At 37.4% G+C, this 21,804-nt stretch overlaps 1 protein-coding gene across 15 annotated transcripts in view; it reads right to left on the bottom strand.

Annotated features, from left to right (window-relative positions):
• Nucleotides 1-21,804, bottom strand: part of COBL (cordon-bleu WH2 repeat protein) — a 155,747-nt gene that overhangs the window by 35,066 nt on the left and 98,877 nt on the right. For 9 of the 15 annotated variants that reach the window (XM_056483122.1, XM_056483123.1, XM_056483127.1 and 6 more), the window contains 2 exons: nucleotides 16,634-16,772; nucleotides 13,509-13,679 (listed from right to left, as the gene is read on the bottom strand). In XM_056483122.1, coding sequence (XP_056339097.1) covers nucleotides 13,509-13,679; nucleotides 16,634-16,772 — 310 coding nt within the window. Of the gene's footprint in view, nucleotides 1-6,874; nucleotides 10,084-13,508; nucleotides 13,680-16,633; nucleotides 16,773-21,804 lie in introns of those variants that run through there. The other 6 variants (XM_056483130.1, XM_056483131.1, XM_056483132.1 and 3 more) reach the window with 4 other exon arrangements.

The raw sequence follows: 21,804 nt of genomic DNA, 5'->3' as shown, positions 1-21,804 counted from the left end.
CAAGAGCAGTGAGGCCAGGAGAGTACATGCCAATAACAATCTCCACCTACAACACCTCCAGACACCCCTGCATCTAAACTGGCAGGAAACAGGCACACACATGCTGCAGAGGCCCACAAGGGCAAGGGGTTCTATGGAATTATACAAAAGACAGACTTCTTTTTCAGTGACACAGACAGGGCCAAGCAACCACAGCATGGGACAAGCATCAAAGGCAGGGAGGTAGTGTGAGTCCAGAGGGCCATGAAGATGATCAGAGCATGTCTCCAGGCTGAAAGAGCTGCATTTGCTCAGCCTGGAGCAGAGAAGGCTCTGGGCACACCTCATGGCACCTTCCAGCTCCTTGAAAAGGGGCCTTACCAGAGAGCTGAAGAGGGATTTTTAACAAGGGCATGTAGTGATAGGACAAAGGGGAATGACTTTAAATTGGAAAAGGATGGGTTTAGATTAGACATTGGGAAGAAATTCTTCATTTTGATGTTGCAACAGGTTGTCCAGAGAATGCCCCATCCCTGGAAGCATTCAATGTCAGGTTGGATGAGGCTTTGAGCAACCTGGTCTAATGGAATGTATCCCTGCCCATAGCAGGGGTGTTAGGCTATATATAAACTTTAAGGTCCCTTCCAATCCAAACCATTTCATGGTTCTTTGATACTATGACCTCCACACACTAACTATGGAGTTCTCTTTTCCAGCAGTGCACACTGAAGCCCTCCCTGGAAGCCTGGTGAGAAGGGGAATTCTGGACGAGCAGAGAACAAAGTTCTCACAGAAGAGCACTGCTCTCATGCCACCACTCCTCTTTGGCAGCAGATGGACTACATCAGATTATTTCAGAAACAAGCAGAGATAGAAATACTTAAGTCAGAGCTGAATTTGGCCTGCTCTTCCACAGTCCTTGTGTGAAGTCAATTATCTCATCAATCATGCTTTGCCCTGGGGCTCTCTTTCCCTATTAACTTGAAGAAATGCAAACATGCAAGAGCAGTAACTGGATGTTACGCCTTGTACTGATTTGAGGATAGTAAAATGTTAATGGCAGTGCCATCTCTGGTGCTCTGGTGAACAATAGCCTGATGCAAGAAATGGGTCACCATCTGAACACCCACTTGGAAAAAAATTTCCTCTTTCATATTACATGCTGTTAGTATCAGATTCTGCTTCCACTGCAGCAGTTAGGTTCTGCCCCTGACTTCAACAGCAGCAGGATCAGACCGTTCACTGATTAAAATGCAAAGCTGCAGATATCTCCTGCATGGGATGAATCCCCACAGGGAAAATTTGTCTGCATTTTTATTCATGTGAAGCATTTTAAGGCTTTCATTTACACAGTTCATTCAATAATAATGTGCATGCTGTATAATGGGGCACCTGATTAAGCATGCTTAAGTGCTTTGCTGGAGCAGGGCCATTTCTAGAATTTGAAGGTTTGCTGTGATCATACCCTCAAAACAGGCAAGCTAGTTTGGGGAATTTTTCACCTGAGTTAATGGGCTTAAATAGGATCAGCATAAAAGGGGGAAATTTGGAAATGCCTTTGAGTTTCTTTCTTTTTAGCTTCAGATCCTCCTAAAATCAGGCTGAGGTCGTCACCCTATTGTCAGTTTTAAGCTTGTTTATGAAACCCTCCAGTAACTTTTAAACTGGCCACCTGAATGAGTCAGGAAGGATAACAGACTGAGTTCAGTTACAAAAGTTTAATAAAGAGGTAGAAGAGCGCAGAGACTTTCTTCATATACGTGTTGACATAAAAGCTCATTTTCCATGATCTACCCAGGATACTTGAGGGAAGGATGCTATGAACAAAAGCAACACTTCAACCCCAAGTGAAATGGGGTTCAGATATCAGAGAACTCAGTCACTAATACAGAAGTTCAAAAGAAATGCTTAAGGAATTACTTGAGGGGGTCTGGGGAAAGAAAATAAGAAAACAAAGAAGAAAAAAAGAAAAGAGGAATTCTCAAATCTTTTTTTTGTTTTGGAAAGCAAGAACTTCAAGTTCCTGGGATTTTAATCCCCATCTGTTTTTCCCCTTTTTATTCATTATTATCCTCTCTCTTTCCTGTTTGTATCCCTAATTTAAAAAATCAAAAAGACTATTAAAACAAAAAAGGCACCTTCTCTTTTAAACTCCAAAAACCAGTTAATTTTTTTTCCTAAAACCATCACCCAAGAAGTGTGTTTGGAAAATTTTTTAGCAGGTGTGACTGGCCACTGCTGCACTTTGTACAGTACAGTTTGTACAGTAATGCTCAAACATTACCTTAATTCTCCTGATTGCTCATAATTTCAGCATGGTGGTATAAAACTCTCCACTCACCTTAGAGTGGCCCCTATCAAACCAGCACAGAATCAAGCTGGTGGTTTGTTATTACTCTTCCCATTACAGCATGAAAGTTTAAAGACTTCTGTCTCAATTGCTTTCAGCCTGCTAATTTTCTCACAGGCACTAATTTAAGTCTGTGGAAAAAACCACAAGGAGTTTCCCTGTGCAAGGATTTTTTGTGTAAAAGAAAGCAATCGATACATTGCCAAAGCCTCGTATTATGAACAGTGGCATGTATTTAATGTACTCTGACAGTGAAGAAAAGACTTTCTAGTACAGTCTGTGTCTTTTGTGAGAGGAGACTGAAGACAAATGGTTTTATTTCAGGAACATCTGAATTCCATTGATTAGCATGATGAATACAGAACAGGAAAGCTGCCAGGTACAGAGGAAGCTGGGCATGTCCACAAGGGAGTGGAGCAAACAAGCAAATTACAGTATATGTATAATTATTTTTTTTTTTTTACCTAAATGTTTTCATTTGGAAACTTGGACACTTAAACCTCTAAGTTTCTTTAACTCACTAGCCAGTTAATCAGCATATTGTTCTAATTCTCTGAAGGTAAGCAGAGAAGGGTTTTAGAAGTGAAAAATTACAGATTTAAACTGTAATCCATAAAATATTTACATAAATTGTATTTAATTGGGATAGAATTTATTTTGGGAAATAAAAAAAAAAAAAAGAAATTTCTTATTTTTGCGAGAAAAATGGCATAAGTTCCACTTGGCAAAAAAAAAACATGTGTCACTCCTAAGCATTGATTTAACATGTCTGAGACCGGTAGTACCCAAAAAGGGTTTTAGAACAAAACCAAAATACCAATGCATTCACACAGTAGATCCCAAAGTGTCATCTACTTCCAACAACACTAGGGAGTTATATTGGGTGGCCCTTCTACAGTCCTTGGCAGTCCACTGTGAGGCTTTCTGGAGAACAAGTCTGTAAGAGTTTGTTTGCCTTCCAAAATGCCCCATCTCTTATGGTGAAAGTTAAGCAAACAAAGCTCTTATCTTGAACTTAAAGCCAGTAATTATTTTTTCTTACAGTCTTTATAATTTGTATATAATTTATCATAATTCTTATGTTTTAAGAAGTGTATTCATTCAAATCTTGGCTGTTTCATCCATAGACGCACCTTAAAAATAGTTTTCTTGCATGTTTCCACATAGTTTAGAAAAAAATGTTGAAACTATTTCCTCATTAAGTTTTATGCTTTTACAAACCGTAAAAATATTTTCCTTTTAGTTTTTTACCTTCTTGTCAAGTGAAAAAATTTGAGAAAAAAAAGCAAGCATGGAATAGAAAAGAAAAATGCTTACCTACATGTTTTAAAAATCAGAAAACAATAGTAGGTTTTATTAGATGCTTGAAGTGGAAAAATTAGCTGTTTTGTTTGCTGTAACAAGTAAGCAGATAATCCCCTACCAGTCTTTCACTGTTTATGGGTGGGCACCATATATTTACAACTTTATTTTCACCTTTTAATCACTATATTCTTAAAAGAAAAAATTGTATTTGTCTGTCACAGTCCTCCTGTTTTGTTCTTTCCTCCATCTTCTTTTGTTTTAGGTCTTTGTCCTCCATTACACCCCACCTTTGCTTATGGTATAGGTTAGAAAGTAATTATTTTATCCATGCCAGGGACCAATTATGGAATCCACAAAAGGAGCTGACACAAGAGAAGCAGTCTCTGCTCTCAGCCTTTTGCTCCCTCATGCCCAAAAACCCAGAAGTGAATGTGCATGGCCAGAATTCTCAAGTTCTCAGAAGAAAGTAGTCAAGGCATTTTAGTCAGTGTTTACTGACTTAGAAGTGGTAATAGGAAAAGCTGAGTATGAGCATCTCTAAGGATGGAAAAGCACTTTGGTATTAGAATCATCACCTACCTGGACAGAGAAAAATTCCCAGCAGTTTTTTTTACTGCAGCTCCATGAGCACTGTCTGCATTTGAATCAGTAGGATCTTGCACTATAAATGCCACTTAAAGCACCAACCTTCCAGTGTGATTTGGCCCATACCTTATGTGTAAACCTGGCATAACTTCAAATTCACACCCAGGATGAAAGTGCTCACACACACACTTGCACCACATGCACGTATTTGGTTGAACACAGATGTTTAGCCCCACTTGTGACTGAAGAATAATAAATTTCTCTATGTGTATGGCTGTGATGACTTCCTCACATTCCACCATTCAAGGGCAGCAGAGTATGTCTAAGATGCCACTCAGTTATTAAAGGTACAGCTCCTGTAGTCAAAACTGCTCTTCTTTTCGTGAAGGAAGAGGACAACAGTGAATTTGGTTTGGCAGAAACATTCACAGTTTATCCACAGACCATTTGGATTGCAAAGCTGGTTTGCAAGGCAATTAAGAGGAGACAAGAAATGTCTTCACATTTAGACAGGATGGGAAAAGGGAAGCTCTGGTTTATTCCACACTACATGAAATAGTTAAGTAGCCAGTTAAAAATCTAAATACCAGGAAATGTGTCTAGAAAGACTATTTGATTCATGGTCCAGTCCCATACTTATGTAAACTGAAAATATTTTCTTCAATTATTCAAAATTGATTGTGCTCCCTTACAGTCTGACTTCTGGCTCAAAGTCTGCAAAATCACAAATTTTATTTCCAACACAGGCAGGCAGCACAGTGTAGGGGAATGTAAGAGAATAGGAAATTGCCCCCACTTTCCAACCTGTGTTTGTACCCAGGGCTCAGCCTCCTTCCTTAGAACTTTCTCAAGGCACGAGAAAATGAAGCAGATCTGGGGACCCAAATATACTATTTTCTTATTAAAAGTGAACAGAAAAAGAAAAAAATCTTTCATGTTCAAGATACATTCAATGAATATAAAGGACTCAGTAGTTGATACCTATTCAGCATGTTGCCAGCTTCTAGAGTCATTCATTCTTTCTTTGGACTTGATGCTTTCAACAGTCATTTACCACTAGTAAATGGTGCCAGAGCACTACACAAGAACATGCAATAAAAAAGCAGGGGATTCTTGCAGGTAAATATACAAGATCACCTTTCCCCTTATCCACTCAGTAAAAATCAGCATTTATTACCCGTAAGCTCTTCTGGATGAACAAAGAATTAATTATGTCACTTTTTGTTTTGTCAACTTCTTATGAATTTTAACAGCAGACTCCTCTAGCCACAGAGCTGCTATAGCAGAAGCTTATGAATAAGAAGTGTAAACAGAGACAGAAATTTTGTTTCGCTGTCCTTGAGGGGGGAGTCCATAGTTTTACAATGACATCAAAAAACAACATGGCTGTAATTTTCGAGGGATGGAATAAGTTTCATTCTGTCTTCTAAAATAACATGTATTTTTGTATGGAACGTTAAATGGTGCCTACTGCATGTACTAAATATATATTGGGACTCATGGTAGTGACTGGAAGCCAAGCTCAGAAGACAGAACTGCTGTTATACATACACACAAACAGCCCAGCTCTCAAAAAGAAGCACTTTTACACTGGGACAGAACAATAAAGAATGCTTAAACTGGCTGTAAACATAAATGATGAGGGTATGAGAATCATGACCACTGAGTTTACTTTAAAAAAGCAGAATAAAGGGACAGATGAGGAGCATATGATAGATTGGATGGCCATATGTTTAATAGACAAACCCATCATAAGTCTTTGCAGCTCATCATACAATTCGAACTGGATGATTTCTCTACCAGTCCTTCTCCCTTGGCACTTACTGGAGCAGTGTAGATACCACAGACAACTTTAAATAATTCCAGTTGAAAAACAACAGGAGAGAAATATTTCATTTTTCCATTCATACATTTAGAATATTTTTCTCTGTATTTTACCTGTCCAGAATAATTTTCAGTGCTAGACCAGTAACACATTTTCTGAAGATAAAAATGGAATGAGTTCAAAGTTTAATATTACTCTACAGCCTTGCCACTAGAATAGACAAAAAAAAAAAAAAATCTATCTTCCCTGTGAGAAAGACAACATCCATTTAGATCCTCAAAGATTACAACTGTAAGGAAAAAAACTCAAAAGTATTACATGTAGAAAATAAATTTAAGGATGCTTTGAAAATCAGAGATTTTAGTCTCTAAGTGACTGAATTGCTAGTAATAAAATAATTTGTCTGTGGAAGACGATGGATACTAAACTGATCTAGTCATGATTTTAAAATTCTAAGACTCAAGCCGACAAGATCCACCAAGCAGAACACGGTCTTTTTATACTGGCTCTAGACCTGACCTACTCCTATGCACTTACACATATTTTAAGGACATATTCCAGCCATATGCACTAATTACCACACTTTGGACACAGCTGCTATGGATACAAGGGAATATCTATGCAATATAATAGCCAACCCAGTATGCCACCATACTTTGAGAAAGCTTACAGCAAAAATTTGAGCTTGCATCTGGAAGATGCCATCACAGTGGCATTACCTGAAAATACAATTTTATCTTCATTTTCTTATTTGCGATGAAATTGATTTTTAAAAAAATCTAGAAACAAAATTATCTTTTATTTTTAGCTACAGAAAAACCCAAAACTATTCCAAAAACTAAAACCTGAAAAACTTTGCGTAAATGTGGGACCCATCAGTTTGAAATTCACTTTTGCATTACTTTTCCTTGCTCTCCGACTGTGAATCTGGGACAACACCGGCTCCCTCTGCTGGTCAACATACAAAAGGATTTCAGTAAAATCTCGTACACCAAGAAGCTTAATCTGGTTTTAATTCACTGGATTTCGTATGGGTTGAGAACATTCATTGGAATAGGTTTAATCATAAATTATACCTCTGTCCTTATTCTCTAAAAGCACTGAATGCCACTGACATGGGAGTTGTAAGATAGGAATTTGTTTTGATTTATAAGTTATCTAGGCATTTATGTGTTCTCCAGAAAGGGTTCAATGATATTCTCCACCTTTTTTTTTTTTTTTTTTGATTGCTTATTTGATTTTCACCCCAGATATCTTAACATGAAGGACAGCATTTGAACAAGGCAGTTTGGTAGTGCAGATAAATCCTGAGTATATTAAATGTGTGTCTTACTAACTCTGGCAATAGCATTTTGGTGAAAAATTTATTGTAGTGGTCAATTTGTAACTAACTTCTCCATGCCATTCTCACTACACTTCCAATGTCTCTCTAAGGTTAGAATAAAAGGAATAAAACCAAGCCAGTATCCTTTCATATCACTGCAGACCAAAGACTCCATCAAAGAGACCTGAACTGATACTCCTTCCTGTTATTAAAATGACAGAAAAACTCATTCTCTTTCAGAAGCCAGGTTGGGGAGCTATTACAAATCCTGAGCTGAAGCTTGCAACAAACAAGAATTCCCCAGCAGTACCTCAGGGCTGAGCTGGAGCTCAGGAACCCAACTTTCAGTGAGTTCCCAGTCCTGCAATCATGCTTTGCTTAAACCCCTCAGTGCACACACCCTATTATGAATAAACAGTTCTGAGACAGAGTATCTGTGCAATTCCACTCAACAAATTTGGATTTAATGAGTATCACTGAAAGGTTTTTTTTACACCATGTACAGTACTGGAGGGTTTCAAACTATGCTAATGTCACAGTATAATTTCTTGTAATTAGGATGATTTCTTGTAAAGCAAAGAAATCTTTATATTCTTTAAAGTCCTCTTTAAGAGTGTATCTGTATCTGTAACTTATGAAATCATAATAAAAGAATATGAGTGAATATAAGCAATGAGCCTTTTTAAATCCTGAAAGGCAGAGCTGGTTAGCTTAAACTGGTCTTTAAAGTAAACCTAGGAATTTCACAAAATCTCTTTATTGTCCAGATCATATTCTAGAGGTAAATTTTGCATTTTAATTAAAGGTAAATTAAGTGTAAATAATGAACTTTTTGAGATGTCACCTACAGTTTTTAAGATCATGAGGAGGCTACCTGAAAAGAGACTGCTATTTGTAGGAAACATGTCAGCTATGTGGAGAGGGGTCATAGCTGTATGATTCTAAAGAAAGGAGATATTTTCACTAAAAATGTGGTTTTATCGAAAACTTGTGCCACCTTTCAGTGAAAATGGTGCCAATGGAAAAAACTGCTTTGACAATACACAGTACTTTGCACTCAATATGAAACACTTTGTTTCACCACTTCATTATTTTCACACTAGCTTGAACTCCATGGGCCATATAACTGTGGAGTTACAAATAGGCTTAGAACAGAGTAATGAGAATGGGTAAATTAGGTTCTTAATCTTCACATTGTGAACACCTACTTTTTTTTTTTTTTTTGAGTGAAGACTCACAATTAAACCATTGTCTTGTCTTAAGAAGATATTACAAAGTACCTGGCAGCTCAGAGAGTTCAAATCCACTCCACTTTTATTAGAAGACCCTTAGGGTACTAAGTATACTTTCTAAAGAATCACTTAAAACTTACTAACTACATGTCATATTTGTATTAAAGACTGTCAAACTCCATTTTAGTCATATTTCATATTATCTGTAGGAATGCTTTGCTTTCTTATTCTCCATTTTGCCTACCTGGAAAGGAGTCAAGATTAACATGATTATTTGCTTGAGGGTAAAACAATAATTTTTCATCATTTAAATGAGAGTTATGTATTGCAAGTCACTCATTTAAATAACATGAATGTCTTAAAGCACAGTACATGTGAGGTCAGAGTAGTTCTGGGTGTGTGCACCATTACATTACAACTCATAAAGCCTGTGTTTGTAGTTCAGGATTATTAAAAATCCATGTCTTATGGGCCGTTCTCATGAAGAACTTCCTTTAGCACAAAGCAGTTTTTGCCAAGCACAAACCTATACATGATACTTAATTAGAACTCACTGACTGTTCCTAGTACAAGTGCAAAAAGGAGACTTGTGGAACGAGATGCATCTTGAGCAAACAGCGTTTGCATCTTTTGTTACAGAAATAGAACACACACCTTGATTTGCACAGCATGTCTCCAGCATCAAGATAAAGTTACTCATATTAAGCATCAGGATGAAAGCAGAAGTAAAGAATATGAATCAGTGCATTTGGTATTGGTTCTTGGTATTCCTTTTAAGCCCCTTATAGATGCAACAGATCTTCCTGCTCCTTTTTTTTTTTTTTTTTTTTGACAGCTTGATTGATAGACAAGATACAGAAAGAATCTTGCACTTCAACTTAACTAGGCCATGCCCAGTTCTAGATTTGTTCCAAAGGAACAAAATAGATGCAGTAAAAGGAAAGTAGAACAAATAGAGAATATAAAATTTTATACCTAGAGTAACAGAAAGAAAAAAACAAAAAAAAAAGTTTTTAGAAACTTTTCATTAAAACTTTAAACAACATGGAAAGTGAGACAGCCTATTCCAAGAACACATTCTTCTGCAACATCAAATGAAATCAAACTATGGCTCAAAATAAGGAGAATCTTTTGGATAAGAACGACAGATAATCTTTCTGAGGCTGATATATAGATTTATATAACACACCATTTTTTTCTGAAGCATACAACTCACAAATGAGTATGAACCACAGCCAAAAATAATCAATAGTAATTAAAGAGAATGTGCAAGTTTAAAAAGAAAAGAAGCCAAAATCTCAGTCAAAAAAAGGTGGGTTTTTTGTTTTTGTTTTTGTTTTTTAATCAGCTGGGAAGGAAGGAAGGCAACAGAAGAATCAGGGTAGCAGAGGCAACAGGAGGTTCAGAAGTATGAAGGTCATAGGAAGAGGCAAGGTCTGTCAGACACGCTTGGAGTATGAAGGGAATGATGCACAACAGTAAACTGTTGGGGGAAAAGAGTAAAATAATAAAATTAAAAGTATTGTGTAGGTCAGTCAGTATAATGGCTAGCATGCTCAGCAACATTAAAGAATTAGATGCCCAAAGGAGGTGTAGGAACATGGGCACATCTTAAAATTTGGAATTCCACAGATGCTCTGAGACTAACTCCCTGGGTTCATGTATAAGCTAACTCAATCCTAACAGCACAATACTTACTGATATGCAGTATGTCTATACTGAATAATTCTGTTTTACTTGGCCTGAATTTTAATCCTCCAGAAGGAGCAAGATAGATGATACTGGAGATTCAACTTCATTCTTTAGTCTCAGAATGCCTGAATGAGTAAGAGTGGTGATGGCAATAAAAACCTCCTAAGCCACACCTGCAGGTGTTCTTGCTTTAAAGACCACCTCTGAGAAAGAAAAGGCTGGGTCACTTGACACATGCCTCAGGAAGCAGTGTACCATGACAAGCCAGCAAAACTGCCTGCACAGCAGCCCTCAGTTGATTTAAAGCCACATGTGAGACAGTGAAGGTTCCTCTGTATTTCTACCCATTTTTGCTTCAAGCTAACAAAACCCAACTCTTAGAATCTAGTCCTGTGAAAGACTAGATATATATCTAAGGTGACTAAAGAAACAGAATGGAACTGTTTGTGAAACTGTCATTGCCTTTGTCAACTGGCCTTGTATTACCTGTTCATATATCAGTGACATAATGAAAAAATTAAAAATTAGATAAACGGACAAGACTCTTTTCTGTTCTTGTAGTACCTTAGAACTAACCTGGTTTTATTGATCAACCAGTAGCATGCATGTAATCTACAGAGCTTACCTCAACTCACACATTTGGAACTTCACATGCAAGTGGCATAACCAAACACCATGCAACAATCTCCATCTCTGCACTCCCAAAGCACAGTCAATCTCAGAATCAGGCCATGAACAATCGGATTAGTAAGATAAGGAAGGAGAAAGGATCCCATAAACACATCAATTTAAACATGCACACAACATGCAGCTAAGGTTCCACCAGACCAAACGTTAGAGAAAATGTCATGTAATTAGAATAAAAAATATTTTAGAGCAAAAACTGCGAGGAACTTTTGTAGCCTTGTTTGTGGAAGAGGTTCTTACCATTTGATACAGAAAAGCTCAAGTACCTTACTAAAGACCATATCATGAATTACTTACACTCCACCTAAATTTGGAAAACTCAATGAACAGTGATTGCCACCACTCTCTATGAAACAAAAATCCCTCGACCTGTGTCTCCCAGAGCACAAAGAGACAACTGTGTGTTTGCTGGGAAGGATGGAAGGAAGGATGGAAGGAAGGAAGGAAGGAAGGAAGGAAGGAAGGAAGGAAGGAAGGAAGGAAGGAAGGAAGGAAGGAAGGAAGGAAGGAAGGAAGGACAGTCCTTCACAGATGGTGGAAGATCATAAGGAGTGAGAATTTAAACTGCACATGATCACAAAATTTTCACTTCTAAATGGGAATTTTCTCTTGTGGAAGACATACTGCTGTTGACAATCACCCACCAGCAAAGGAAGACCACAACGTTATCAGAGAAAGCTGTTTTGAGAGTGATTTCAGAAAAAACATGTTTTTTATCAACAGCTAGCATCAGCAGTTTATCCTCCTCCCCACCTTATTCTATAAGAAAACACATTTACTGAGGTTAGAGTTAGGAAGATTGAAAATTTTGCTGTTCTTTGAATCTACCGCCCAAATCTTATTTGCACTGCTTGAGGCATTCTCAGGCAATAAAACCCATTGTTGCAAAATGTTCTTGCACAGCTCAATCACTACAGTCTCTAAGCACCTCTCAGAATGGCATTAGGCAATGTAATTAGCATCTGTCCTACGTGCTGCTGTCTCTCATGGGTACATCTACACAGGCTTCTCTTGTGTAAATCTACACACTTATCTTTATCTAGGTAGGACAAAGCATAATTACAGAGCTAAAACTTGTCCCTCTCCAACAGTGATGCTTTAAGTCTAAAATAAGTACTTACTAAGCTCTTGCTCTCCATAAATTGAGGACAATAAAAACTCATGTTATGTTTCTATGTACAAGCTTAATCAAATCCTTTTGGCTGAGATACTGTGTTGTTTAAGAGCAAACGATCTTGCTGATTACATCAGGGCTGCATTGATTAAAGGGTATTTGATCAGCAAGGTAGATCAGGAAAGCATTGCAAAATAACAGTGATAGAAACTCAAATGAAGCAGAAATATTAATGCAAAGAAGGCCACAATGGATTTTTAATAAAGAAAACATTGTAGGCAAGCTGATGGTATCTAGAACAAAAATAAGATTTTAAGTATTATATTATTTCTGTGCATAAGCTGGCAAAAATGTCTTAGGGTTAATCCTCAATAAGATTCAGGTCTTCTGTTGGTATTATATCCTTAATTTCCATCCTTAGCTCCAATAAAACTTATCAATTTGTATTTCCTCAGCACAGATTTGAAAAATAGTGCTTTAGATTTACGTGGTAACCAACAGCAAGCACACCCACATTAATGTATCAGAGTAACTGCAACCTGCAGAGCACTTTTGGTAAAGATAAGGTCCTGGAAAGAGACCTTCTGTCAAAATGGTAGCTAATTGAGACATTTCTCTATCCCATGGCTAAGAGACACCCTCCTAGTCTTCAAAGGAAGTGCATCCATGAGATGTCATAACGTGCAGAGCTTTGCTGCTTTTACTGGCTCTACATGGGTGTGCAGGGCAAGCCCACAGGGAACATAATACATGATCAAAGACTTGGATTGTGTACAAAGATTTAAAGGCAGTCAATGGATAAGCATGAAAAAGCAGCATGAAAACATGCTTTTCACAAGTACATGGGGCTGTGAAAAATATTGTACTTCTTTATCTGACAGCTGCTATGCCCCAAGGTGAAGAGCACACAAAGGACTACCCAGAGATGCCAAGAAAGATGTACCCATTAGGACAGGAAGGCCTTTAACAATACACAGCTCCTAGAGGAATTTTCTAGAGGAATACACTGTAGTTTTCAACCTAGACTGATAGACCCACTGACTCTCAAAGGAACTTGTCTCTGGGGAGACAAAGAAATTGTTAGTACAGAAAAACAAACTTGGGGAATTAATGCAAGACAACAGGTATTTTTTCTTTTTTTTCAGTTGAACAAAGCAACAAAGCTTGATGGTTATTTTAAAATGCTTCTGTACAATCAGCAGGTACCACGTGCAAAACTCTCTCCAACCAAATGTTTTGTTTACTTTATATTAATTAGTTACACTGCATTGGGCATTTTGAAAGACAGCAGGTGGGAGAAAGGGGGAAAAACAGCAATGAATGTCTAAAGAGCAGAGAGGAAAGTCTGGAAAAGCTACCCCTGAGAGTAATCATCAGAAGGATGGAAATGCAAATACATATATTTTCGAACATACGTTTAGGTACCAGCTCTGTTGGTGCTGTAACATCTGCTTCTCTGTAACCCACTGTTGGATCCACAATGTCACTGCCAGGAGGAGGGTAAGGTGGGGGTGGGGGGATCACTAACTGGGGGGGACCACGAGTGGTGCCCCTGGGTGGCTTTTGTGGCACCTGCCGTCCATCACCTACAGGAGGATCAATTGATTTGTTACTTCATTGCAAGATAATGATGGCTCCGTTCATTGCTATTTTTTAAAAACACATTGATCTTCCCTCACCCACATCCAAAGTCGCTTTGGATCTAATTCTGCTCTTATTTACATCCAAATAATTAAGGGAGAAGGAAAAGGTGGGTCTTAAACCAACAGCAGTGGGACCAGATTTGAGCCCATTACATTACAACTCAAAATTAAAATCATCAGTTTTGGCAGGTGTAAGGACGGAGAAAAATAGTTCAGCAAAATTAAAAAATAAAAAATTAAAAAGCTGTGTAAGAAAACGTGAAAAATGTCTTTCATTTTCTCTTCTGAAGTGTCAAACTCCTGAATTTGTTGACCTCTTAGATACTTTATGTAACTATTTTCCTGACGCTTCCTGAGAGAGAGGAAGATGCCTTAGGTCACTATTTTGAAGTAGGTATCTTATAGGTTCTTCTGTTCTTCTTCTTGAGTCAGTTTTTATTATTTTGACATTGTAGAGAAGCAGATGATTAAGTCGTTTTTTGCAAAATGGTGTTTGAAGCTATCAAAGGAAATGCCCATAGCTTTGTCTGGGAGATTATTATGTGCAATACCTAAACAAATATGTGTGTCTTTGCACTGTACTCTGTGAACCACTTTCAATGTTAAAAAGCTGCTGTCAGTCTGTAGTGTAGAGAACTTGAGCTACTGCTATTTGGAAAGTGCTTGGAGGTTGAAAGTGCACTGAGGAACCATGACTACCTGCTCGTTCTGCTTTCATACCCTGCCCCAAGCATGTGCTGTGGTCAGTGCTGAGGATGGATGCTGGCAGAGACAGATGTTTGACCTGATCCATTCCTACACTCTCCTGCTTTGGGGCTGCTGAGAAGGTAAGCAGCACTAAGAGGGAAGAAAAAAGATTAAACCATTAAGATTTTTTACTTAGGAGTCACTAGCTTCCAGAGGAGTATCTTCCAAAGACACAATTTAATGCTGGCAAAAGTGCAAGGCCTTTTCCACTGCTTTGAGGAAATTTGGCACAATACTTTGGTGTCACAATAAATGATTCAGTCTTGAATACTACAGGGAATTTGTTAGTTTGAGAATATTTTTGATAAGATCTTTTGCTTTGATTCACATGGCTAACTTGAGAGCTACGCAGGTATCTTTAATACTTTTTCCATCATGTGGCTGACTACTTCTTGCAGCACTTTTTTTCCCCTCACTGGAGTCTTGCTTTTTTTCACAGCTTTTCTCTCATGCTTTCAGAGCCATCTGTGCTTTCTCATTGTTTTCTTGCAAGGGCCCCGAAGAGAGGCTGTTTTACCAACCCTCTCTGGCTGTAACATTTTTTCTTGTTAATGAACACATTCATTCAAGAAAGTAGCAGAAAACAAAAAGTACTGAAGACAGGGCTACTGTGGGACGAGTTCTTTGTCAGTGTAAAATAATAAGGCTCCATTAAAGCAAATGATACTACAGAATCCTACATGAGCAGAGTCTGGCCAGCAAGCACTTACATACACAGTTCTGAACAGACTAGAAGTAGCTCTGCTCTACTATAACTCATCTGTAACATTTCAGAACTAATATTAAAAAAAAAAAAAAAAAAAAACAAAAAAAACCAAAAAAAACCCCAAGCCACTTATAAAAAGTTAAGGCAACAAACGTCATCAAAAAGTGACCGGTAGTAGGACAAAGTGTGAGAAGTGGTAGAGTGTGACATCTGTAGTGATTAAAAGTAAGCTAATTCCCTGAAAACTCCTGTGTTATATGGCCCAGCAATAACACTGTCCTTAAAGAGTTTAAACAAGAGATGTCAGTGCAGTCAAATGTGTCACATGATAATGGACTCCTGCTGCTACATAAATGCTGAGGCATTAAATGTGAAGCATTTACTGAAAATAAATGTTGGAACAAAGCCAAGAGGTTTCTTTCTAAACTGTGAGGCATTTGTAATGTAAGCAATTATGTATGACAGAATGTCATATCTGTATGTCTTCAGCATTTTATGAAACATGAGGTCAAAGGCGTGAACTGAAGTGCACTGAGTGCATTATGGCACTTGAAGAATGATTCTCTTAATGTACTGAAAAATGAGTTCCAATATGAGGGGTCATTATCTCATAACTTGATCCATTATAAAATCACTTTGCTCTCTAGAAGCATAATCCTGGTGTCCTCACTCAGGCAAAGCTCTCACCAATCCGAAAAAGCTACCAGGCAGATAAAAACAGAGGTCTGGGAGAATGTTTTTCAGTTTTCCTGTGTGAGTAAATGTGGTGCCAATGCAGCTGAAGATACAGTTTCTTTTGTTGAGTCCAGGTATGTACGGCATTCCTTTGAGAGCATCAGCTCTTTTATTCTACTGATTAGCTAAAGAATTATCAGACACTGATTTAAAATAAAAGTGAGGATGAAATTTTAAAAAAACAACCTTTACTTTATATGGGCAGTTGATGGAGGACTACATGAAAATCAAATATCTGCAGGCTTTAGAAACATGAGGGAACGCTGAACCAAGTTGACTGTACTTTGGATCTAGCAGAACTTCATGGCTTCAGATGCATTCAGTGTTGCCTGGCCTATCTCCATTTATTAGCATTTTCATTTACTATTTCTGTATTTCCATTTACAAGCAAACCAGTCATGACCTTCAAGGTGCAGAATAGGCTCAGGGCTAGTGCCTTTGTATATTAAGTTTTGCCAAATATTCAAATCATCTGATGTGTTATCTACATTTTACTTTCCTGTGGTACTCTGAATGGTGCCATTAAAAAAAAACAAAGAGATAATTTACAAACACTTATTTCCAGACTTTCATTCTGCAGAGAAATGTAGTTTTTCCCCCAAGTTACAAAAGTTTCCAAACTCACAGCATAACAGAATTAAGGCAACTTCAAGCAGTGAGCACTGAAAGCACATGAATAGGGTTATTCAGGAGAAAGAACGCCTCTCACCCATTGTGCTCTTCCTCTTGTCTTCCCTGTCTTCAGTCCTGTTTGGCATGGCAGGAGTAGGTGGAGCAGATGCAGTTGGTGGAAGAGGGGCACGCCTCTTCTTTTTCCTTAAATCGTTCAGGGATGCTCCTTGAGATATCTAACAAAGTTGAAAAATAAGCACAGTGAAGGATATATTTAGTTGGTAATGTAAATTTTCAATAATTAAAAAAAGTGTTTGCCATATGACCTAATTTCTCAGCACAGTATATTTATAACGAGCGAGCATTTATAGTGACAACCAGAGATTAAACAATTACAGCAATACTGCACTCAGAAAAGGAAGGAGACAAGAACTGCAGATGAGTGTCACAGCAGAAATACCAGTCTGGTAGGCATTTGATGGTTTATGGAAAAAGTGAACTAGAGAGCCCAACACTCAGCAAAGCACAACACTATGTGTGTTGTTAAGCTTGAGCCATAATCTTCTTTTTCCATTGATTTCTTCAAAATTTAAATTATGGTTAAATACAGCAATTTGCATGTATAATGAATAAAATCTTCCTCATTTCTTTTATTTTCCTCTCAAACTGTTGTCTAAGAGAGGAGAATCAGAACTGACTGTTTGCTTGCATGATGATGAGATCACACTATACTCTATTCATGCCTGCTGGACTTCACAGACACGCTTTTGAAGATCTGTAACACCTTGGCTTCCAATAATTGCAACATGCTGGTTGATATGCCAACACTTTATTACTGTTTATGCTGCTTTTAAAAATATGAAAAATGTTATTACAAATTACTTGGCTTTCACTGGGTTGCATAATATTTTCTGTAGCTTGTTGGAACTTAGTCCTACTTCCTTTTTCCGGAAAAATAATAATAATAAAACCATGTAGGAAAATCTGTGGAATTTTTATATTTGACAGGTACTGACAACACTAATCAGTACCAGGCTTTGCTGAGGCAGAGTAATGGTGGCTGCCCACGTATGACATGCTGCTGGTATTCCTCCAAAGAAGTCTCCACTTCTTTAATTTAACTGCTCTGTCTGTCTTACTTCTATATCTAATATACAGAACCGTGGGTGATTTTCTACTATTCCAAAGGCCTAACTAATAAAAGTAAAAATAACAACAATCATATTCATAATATTTCCTTTCATCCAGAGGATTAATGGAACCTTAAAATACAACTGTGGTGGGAGAGTTCATTAAACAAATAGTAGCTTCACACTGCTTCAATCTACCATCAGAGTTCAGAGGAAAGGCACTCATTTAGATTTCCTCTCCTATGCTGAGTAAAAAATCTGAGAATAAATGAATTTTACAAAGATCAGGATAGGAAAGGAGTCTTCCTTTCTAAAAGCACTCAGGAGGGTCTTAAATTTTGAAAAAAGAATCCTTTTGTTCCCACCTTTGAAGATTATGCTTTAACCACCATGCCACATGACAATTGCACACTTTCCACCCCTTGGTGAACCTGCATCCTGCATGGGAGAAACTTGGTAGGAACTATATTGGCCATAGAGTACACCAGCCAGGATGAGCTGCAGCTTCACACCAAACAAAGGTGGGAAAGAAAGGTGTCCTGGACCTAATTCCTACTATCATGGATTATACCAGCATTTTATACTAAATTTCCACCAGATACAGTGCATGACTAAAGCCAGTGAGGCCAATCTAGACAAAGTTAGGCATAGTGAATGGGCACTAATTATTGAAATAATTATTGAATGAAAAATTAATGTTAGGAGTAACTAGGAATTTTGTGGACCTAAATTTTGGTCACCAGATTTCACAGATTTTAAAAAAAATTGGACTAATACCCAGAAAAGATCACCACATAAAATGCTCAAAACAGATACAGCAAAATTTTAGAAAAAGTTTTCCACTGGAAAACTTTTGCCCAGTGTTATGATGTTGCTCTGCATAAAGATGGGACACTTTCCCTGACAAAGAAACTGCCTGAAGTGGTTAGGAACTAACCACAACTAACTGAAGTTGAACCAGAATGCCCAATAATGAGCTGAACAGCAGAAATTCTGTTCAGTGAAACAGACTCATCAGGCTTTGGTTTCAAGGGGAATTATACCAAGGACAGCCACCTAATGCTGCATTCTTCTCTATCAAAGAAACTGGCAAATACAGACTTCGGAAAAAAAAAATTCCATTCTTCTGCCCTGCATTTAAATAACTAGCAACATGTAGGCACTTAATACTGTATCTTGATTCTTTAGGGTACTACCTTACAGGAAAAAAAAAAAAAAAAAAAAAGAGAATTATCAAAGTGAGAATTTTGATTACTACAAAGACTGCAAAATTCAGTAGCGATGGAAAACCTGAATCATCCGGGAGACAGGCACCATCTGAACTTTCCCAACACTTCACAAGTACAAGCTTGACTTTTGCAGGTGTTTAATGGCATTTGTGCAGCTTCTACCTTCACTCCTCCCTCTCCAGACAAAAAAAGGTCATTTTATTCTAGCACAAAAAATGGTTGGACTGGTGATTTAAAAGATAAAGCTAGGAAATCATGAGAATCAAGGCAGAAAGAAGGAAATGTGTCATCCCTCTTACAATTATAGAGATCACTAATCACCCTTCTCCAAGTAGCAGAAGTGAAGGATGTTAGCTTTGTATAGCCAAATCCCACAGACACATAACTGCTTTCCTGTGAAGAAAGGATCCCTGTTAGGAGTCAGCTTATCCTTTTCAGCTCTGTGTAATCTCACTTAGCCGAATCTTCTGAGGAACATTACACAGATGAATGGATGACCATGCTGCTACAGTTAAAGAACAGGCTAGGAAATAGCTACTGCACGACTACAATAAAGAAAGTTTGGTGAAATGCACACACAAAAATGCTTTTATTATAGTGTCAGCTAAGTGCAGTATTCTTCACAAACACCATAAAGAAGATGAAAAGCTTGTTTAAAGTCAGTCATGCTACAATGTGTATAAAAAGTGTCTAGTTCAAGAACAGGTCATAAAAATTGTTAAAAGTATCTTTTCCTCAATCCCAATTTTGGTAAACCTATGAGGCTAAACATGAATGGAAAAAGCACAAAGAAAATTCTGTTTCTTTCTTCCAATTGTATATACAAAACCAATAGAACTTGAAAATAATTTGTTATGGTTGGCTGCTTCTTTTATAAAGAATTCAAGCCTTAACAACATTATTTAGAGTAATTTCCAATTGAAACTTTGGTACAGGAACTCCTCTCTGAGTGCAACAATATTTCCTTGTCTTAGCACTTGTGCTTCACCTATATTTATCAACAAGAAATTATTAGATCAGCTCCTTTTACAACAAAGGATGAAAATGATGAAAAGGATGAAAGTTCTGACTATAATTAATACCATGAACTGAGCTAGAGATGAATAAAAGAGGTCAAGAGGACCCAAATCTGAAAAAGAGTGTAATTTCTCTTCCCCTACTGAGAAGATCACATACAATAATAATACAAAGAAAATCTACCACATTCAGGGCTCACACGTTCTTTGAAAAATACTTCCAATATTGCAGACAAAATATCTGAGCAATGTGGTGAATGTGTTTTCCTACTCTGAAAGTTCAACATACTTATCAAAATTTGAGGGCTCTAGATAACATTTCAGAATATATTTAGAGCATAACAACAATATAATGGGGAGGTTACTTGTCAAAATTGTGTGGAAAATAATCCTACAAGGCCAATACTTGAAATTTTCAATCAGTAGCATTTCCCAGTCACCCAACTTGCAAACAACCTGTGAACACTGTAGGAGTCCATGTGCAAACTGAGTTTAAGTTTCCTCATGTGCAAAAGTCCAGTATTTTCTTTGGGTCAGGTTGCAATGAAAATGAAGTAATGAAAAATATTAAAGGGGCCCAAGGAAACAAAAGTTACCACTACTGAAAATTCTTCAAGCATTCAGAGACAAGGGGGGTTCTCAGACAAACTTTCAGTGTGAGCTCCACTCTTTGCCTTGCCTGTCCTCTGCTTACAGGCCAGACACTGGTTTTGTATTGGTCAGCCCTTCCCTTTTAAACTTTCTAAAGGAAATGTTTATTTACGACCAAGTACTAAGTCATCTGGTAAATGCTAACTTTCTTTTACCCACAGACCCAACTAGGCCAAAATTCACTGCAGGTTTATGGCTCCCAAAACTGAGCCTCCTTCTGTAAGTCAGAAACTGTACCATTAATTGGCACAGTTTTTGTTTCAAAATCCAAACTAGTCTTTCCAGTATTTTTATAAACATTGTAAGAAGCATTTGTCTTATGGCAACAGACTTTTCCTTTTACTATCACCCCTATCATTTTGACACAGAAAAGGAAAAATCTTGAAAACCTAAAAATTTTCCAGTCTCAATATTAAACAAAATTCCCCTTAAAGCAATTTTCTTCCTGCTCAAACAGCATAGCTACAGATGATACAGATATATCAGCAATAGAATCATGTTTGGAATAAGGATTGCTTTTAAGGGATGTCAGATGATTATTGTGCATATGCAGAAAAAAAAAAAGTATAGCATATGATATAAACTGTGTGAAGAAAGTCCCTGTTCCCTTGCTTCTTTCTCCTTTTTACACAATGTTACACATCAGGACCTTTTCTTGTTTTGTAGAGGAATTGGCTAATTTGTATACAAATTGTATTATTCATGGAAACAGTGAATGACTGTCGAAACCATTTTTAGAAGTAAAGAAAAAGAACTGGGAAAAGGACCCATGGATTCAATCACTGGCACACCCTCATTACAAAGTGGTTCCATCACTCCACACTGACTAGCAGGCACTCTGATTTAAGCAATCCAGATTCTGATACACCTGATGGTGATGATATTGTGTGGGGTCAGAATGCCTATTGAATCTCAAAAATGTTTAAATGCAGTCCAAAGGAAAAAACCCAAAGCTAACCTGTAACTGAACAAACAACAGTATCATCCCAAACCATGTGTGGGACCATCTCAAACTGCTTCCCCTGGCAAAAAAATTCAATAAAACTTGAAATAATTAAGAGCCATTTTACAAGAAGTTCTGAAAGAAAAAAGACACATTTCATTAATCGGCTTTAAACTCTTGATATAACTGCACTAATCCTTTATAATATTCTTTGAAAGACAAGTGATAGATTGGTATGTAAGATTTATGGGTTTAGATTTAAATACATATTCCTATGACATAACTCAAAGCAGTTGAGA

Source organism: Oenanthe melanoleuca, chromosome 2 (genome assembly GCF_029582105.1).
Source record: "Oenanthe melanoleuca isolate GR-GAL-2019-014 chromosome 2, OMel1.0, whole genome shotgun sequence".
Taxonomy (NCBI): Eukaryota; Metazoa; Chordata; class Aves; order Passeriformes; family Muscicapidae; genus Oenanthe; species Oenanthe melanoleuca.
The sequence above is the reverse complement of the archived record's forward strand: the minus strand, read 5'-3'. Positions and strand labels throughout refer to the sequence as shown.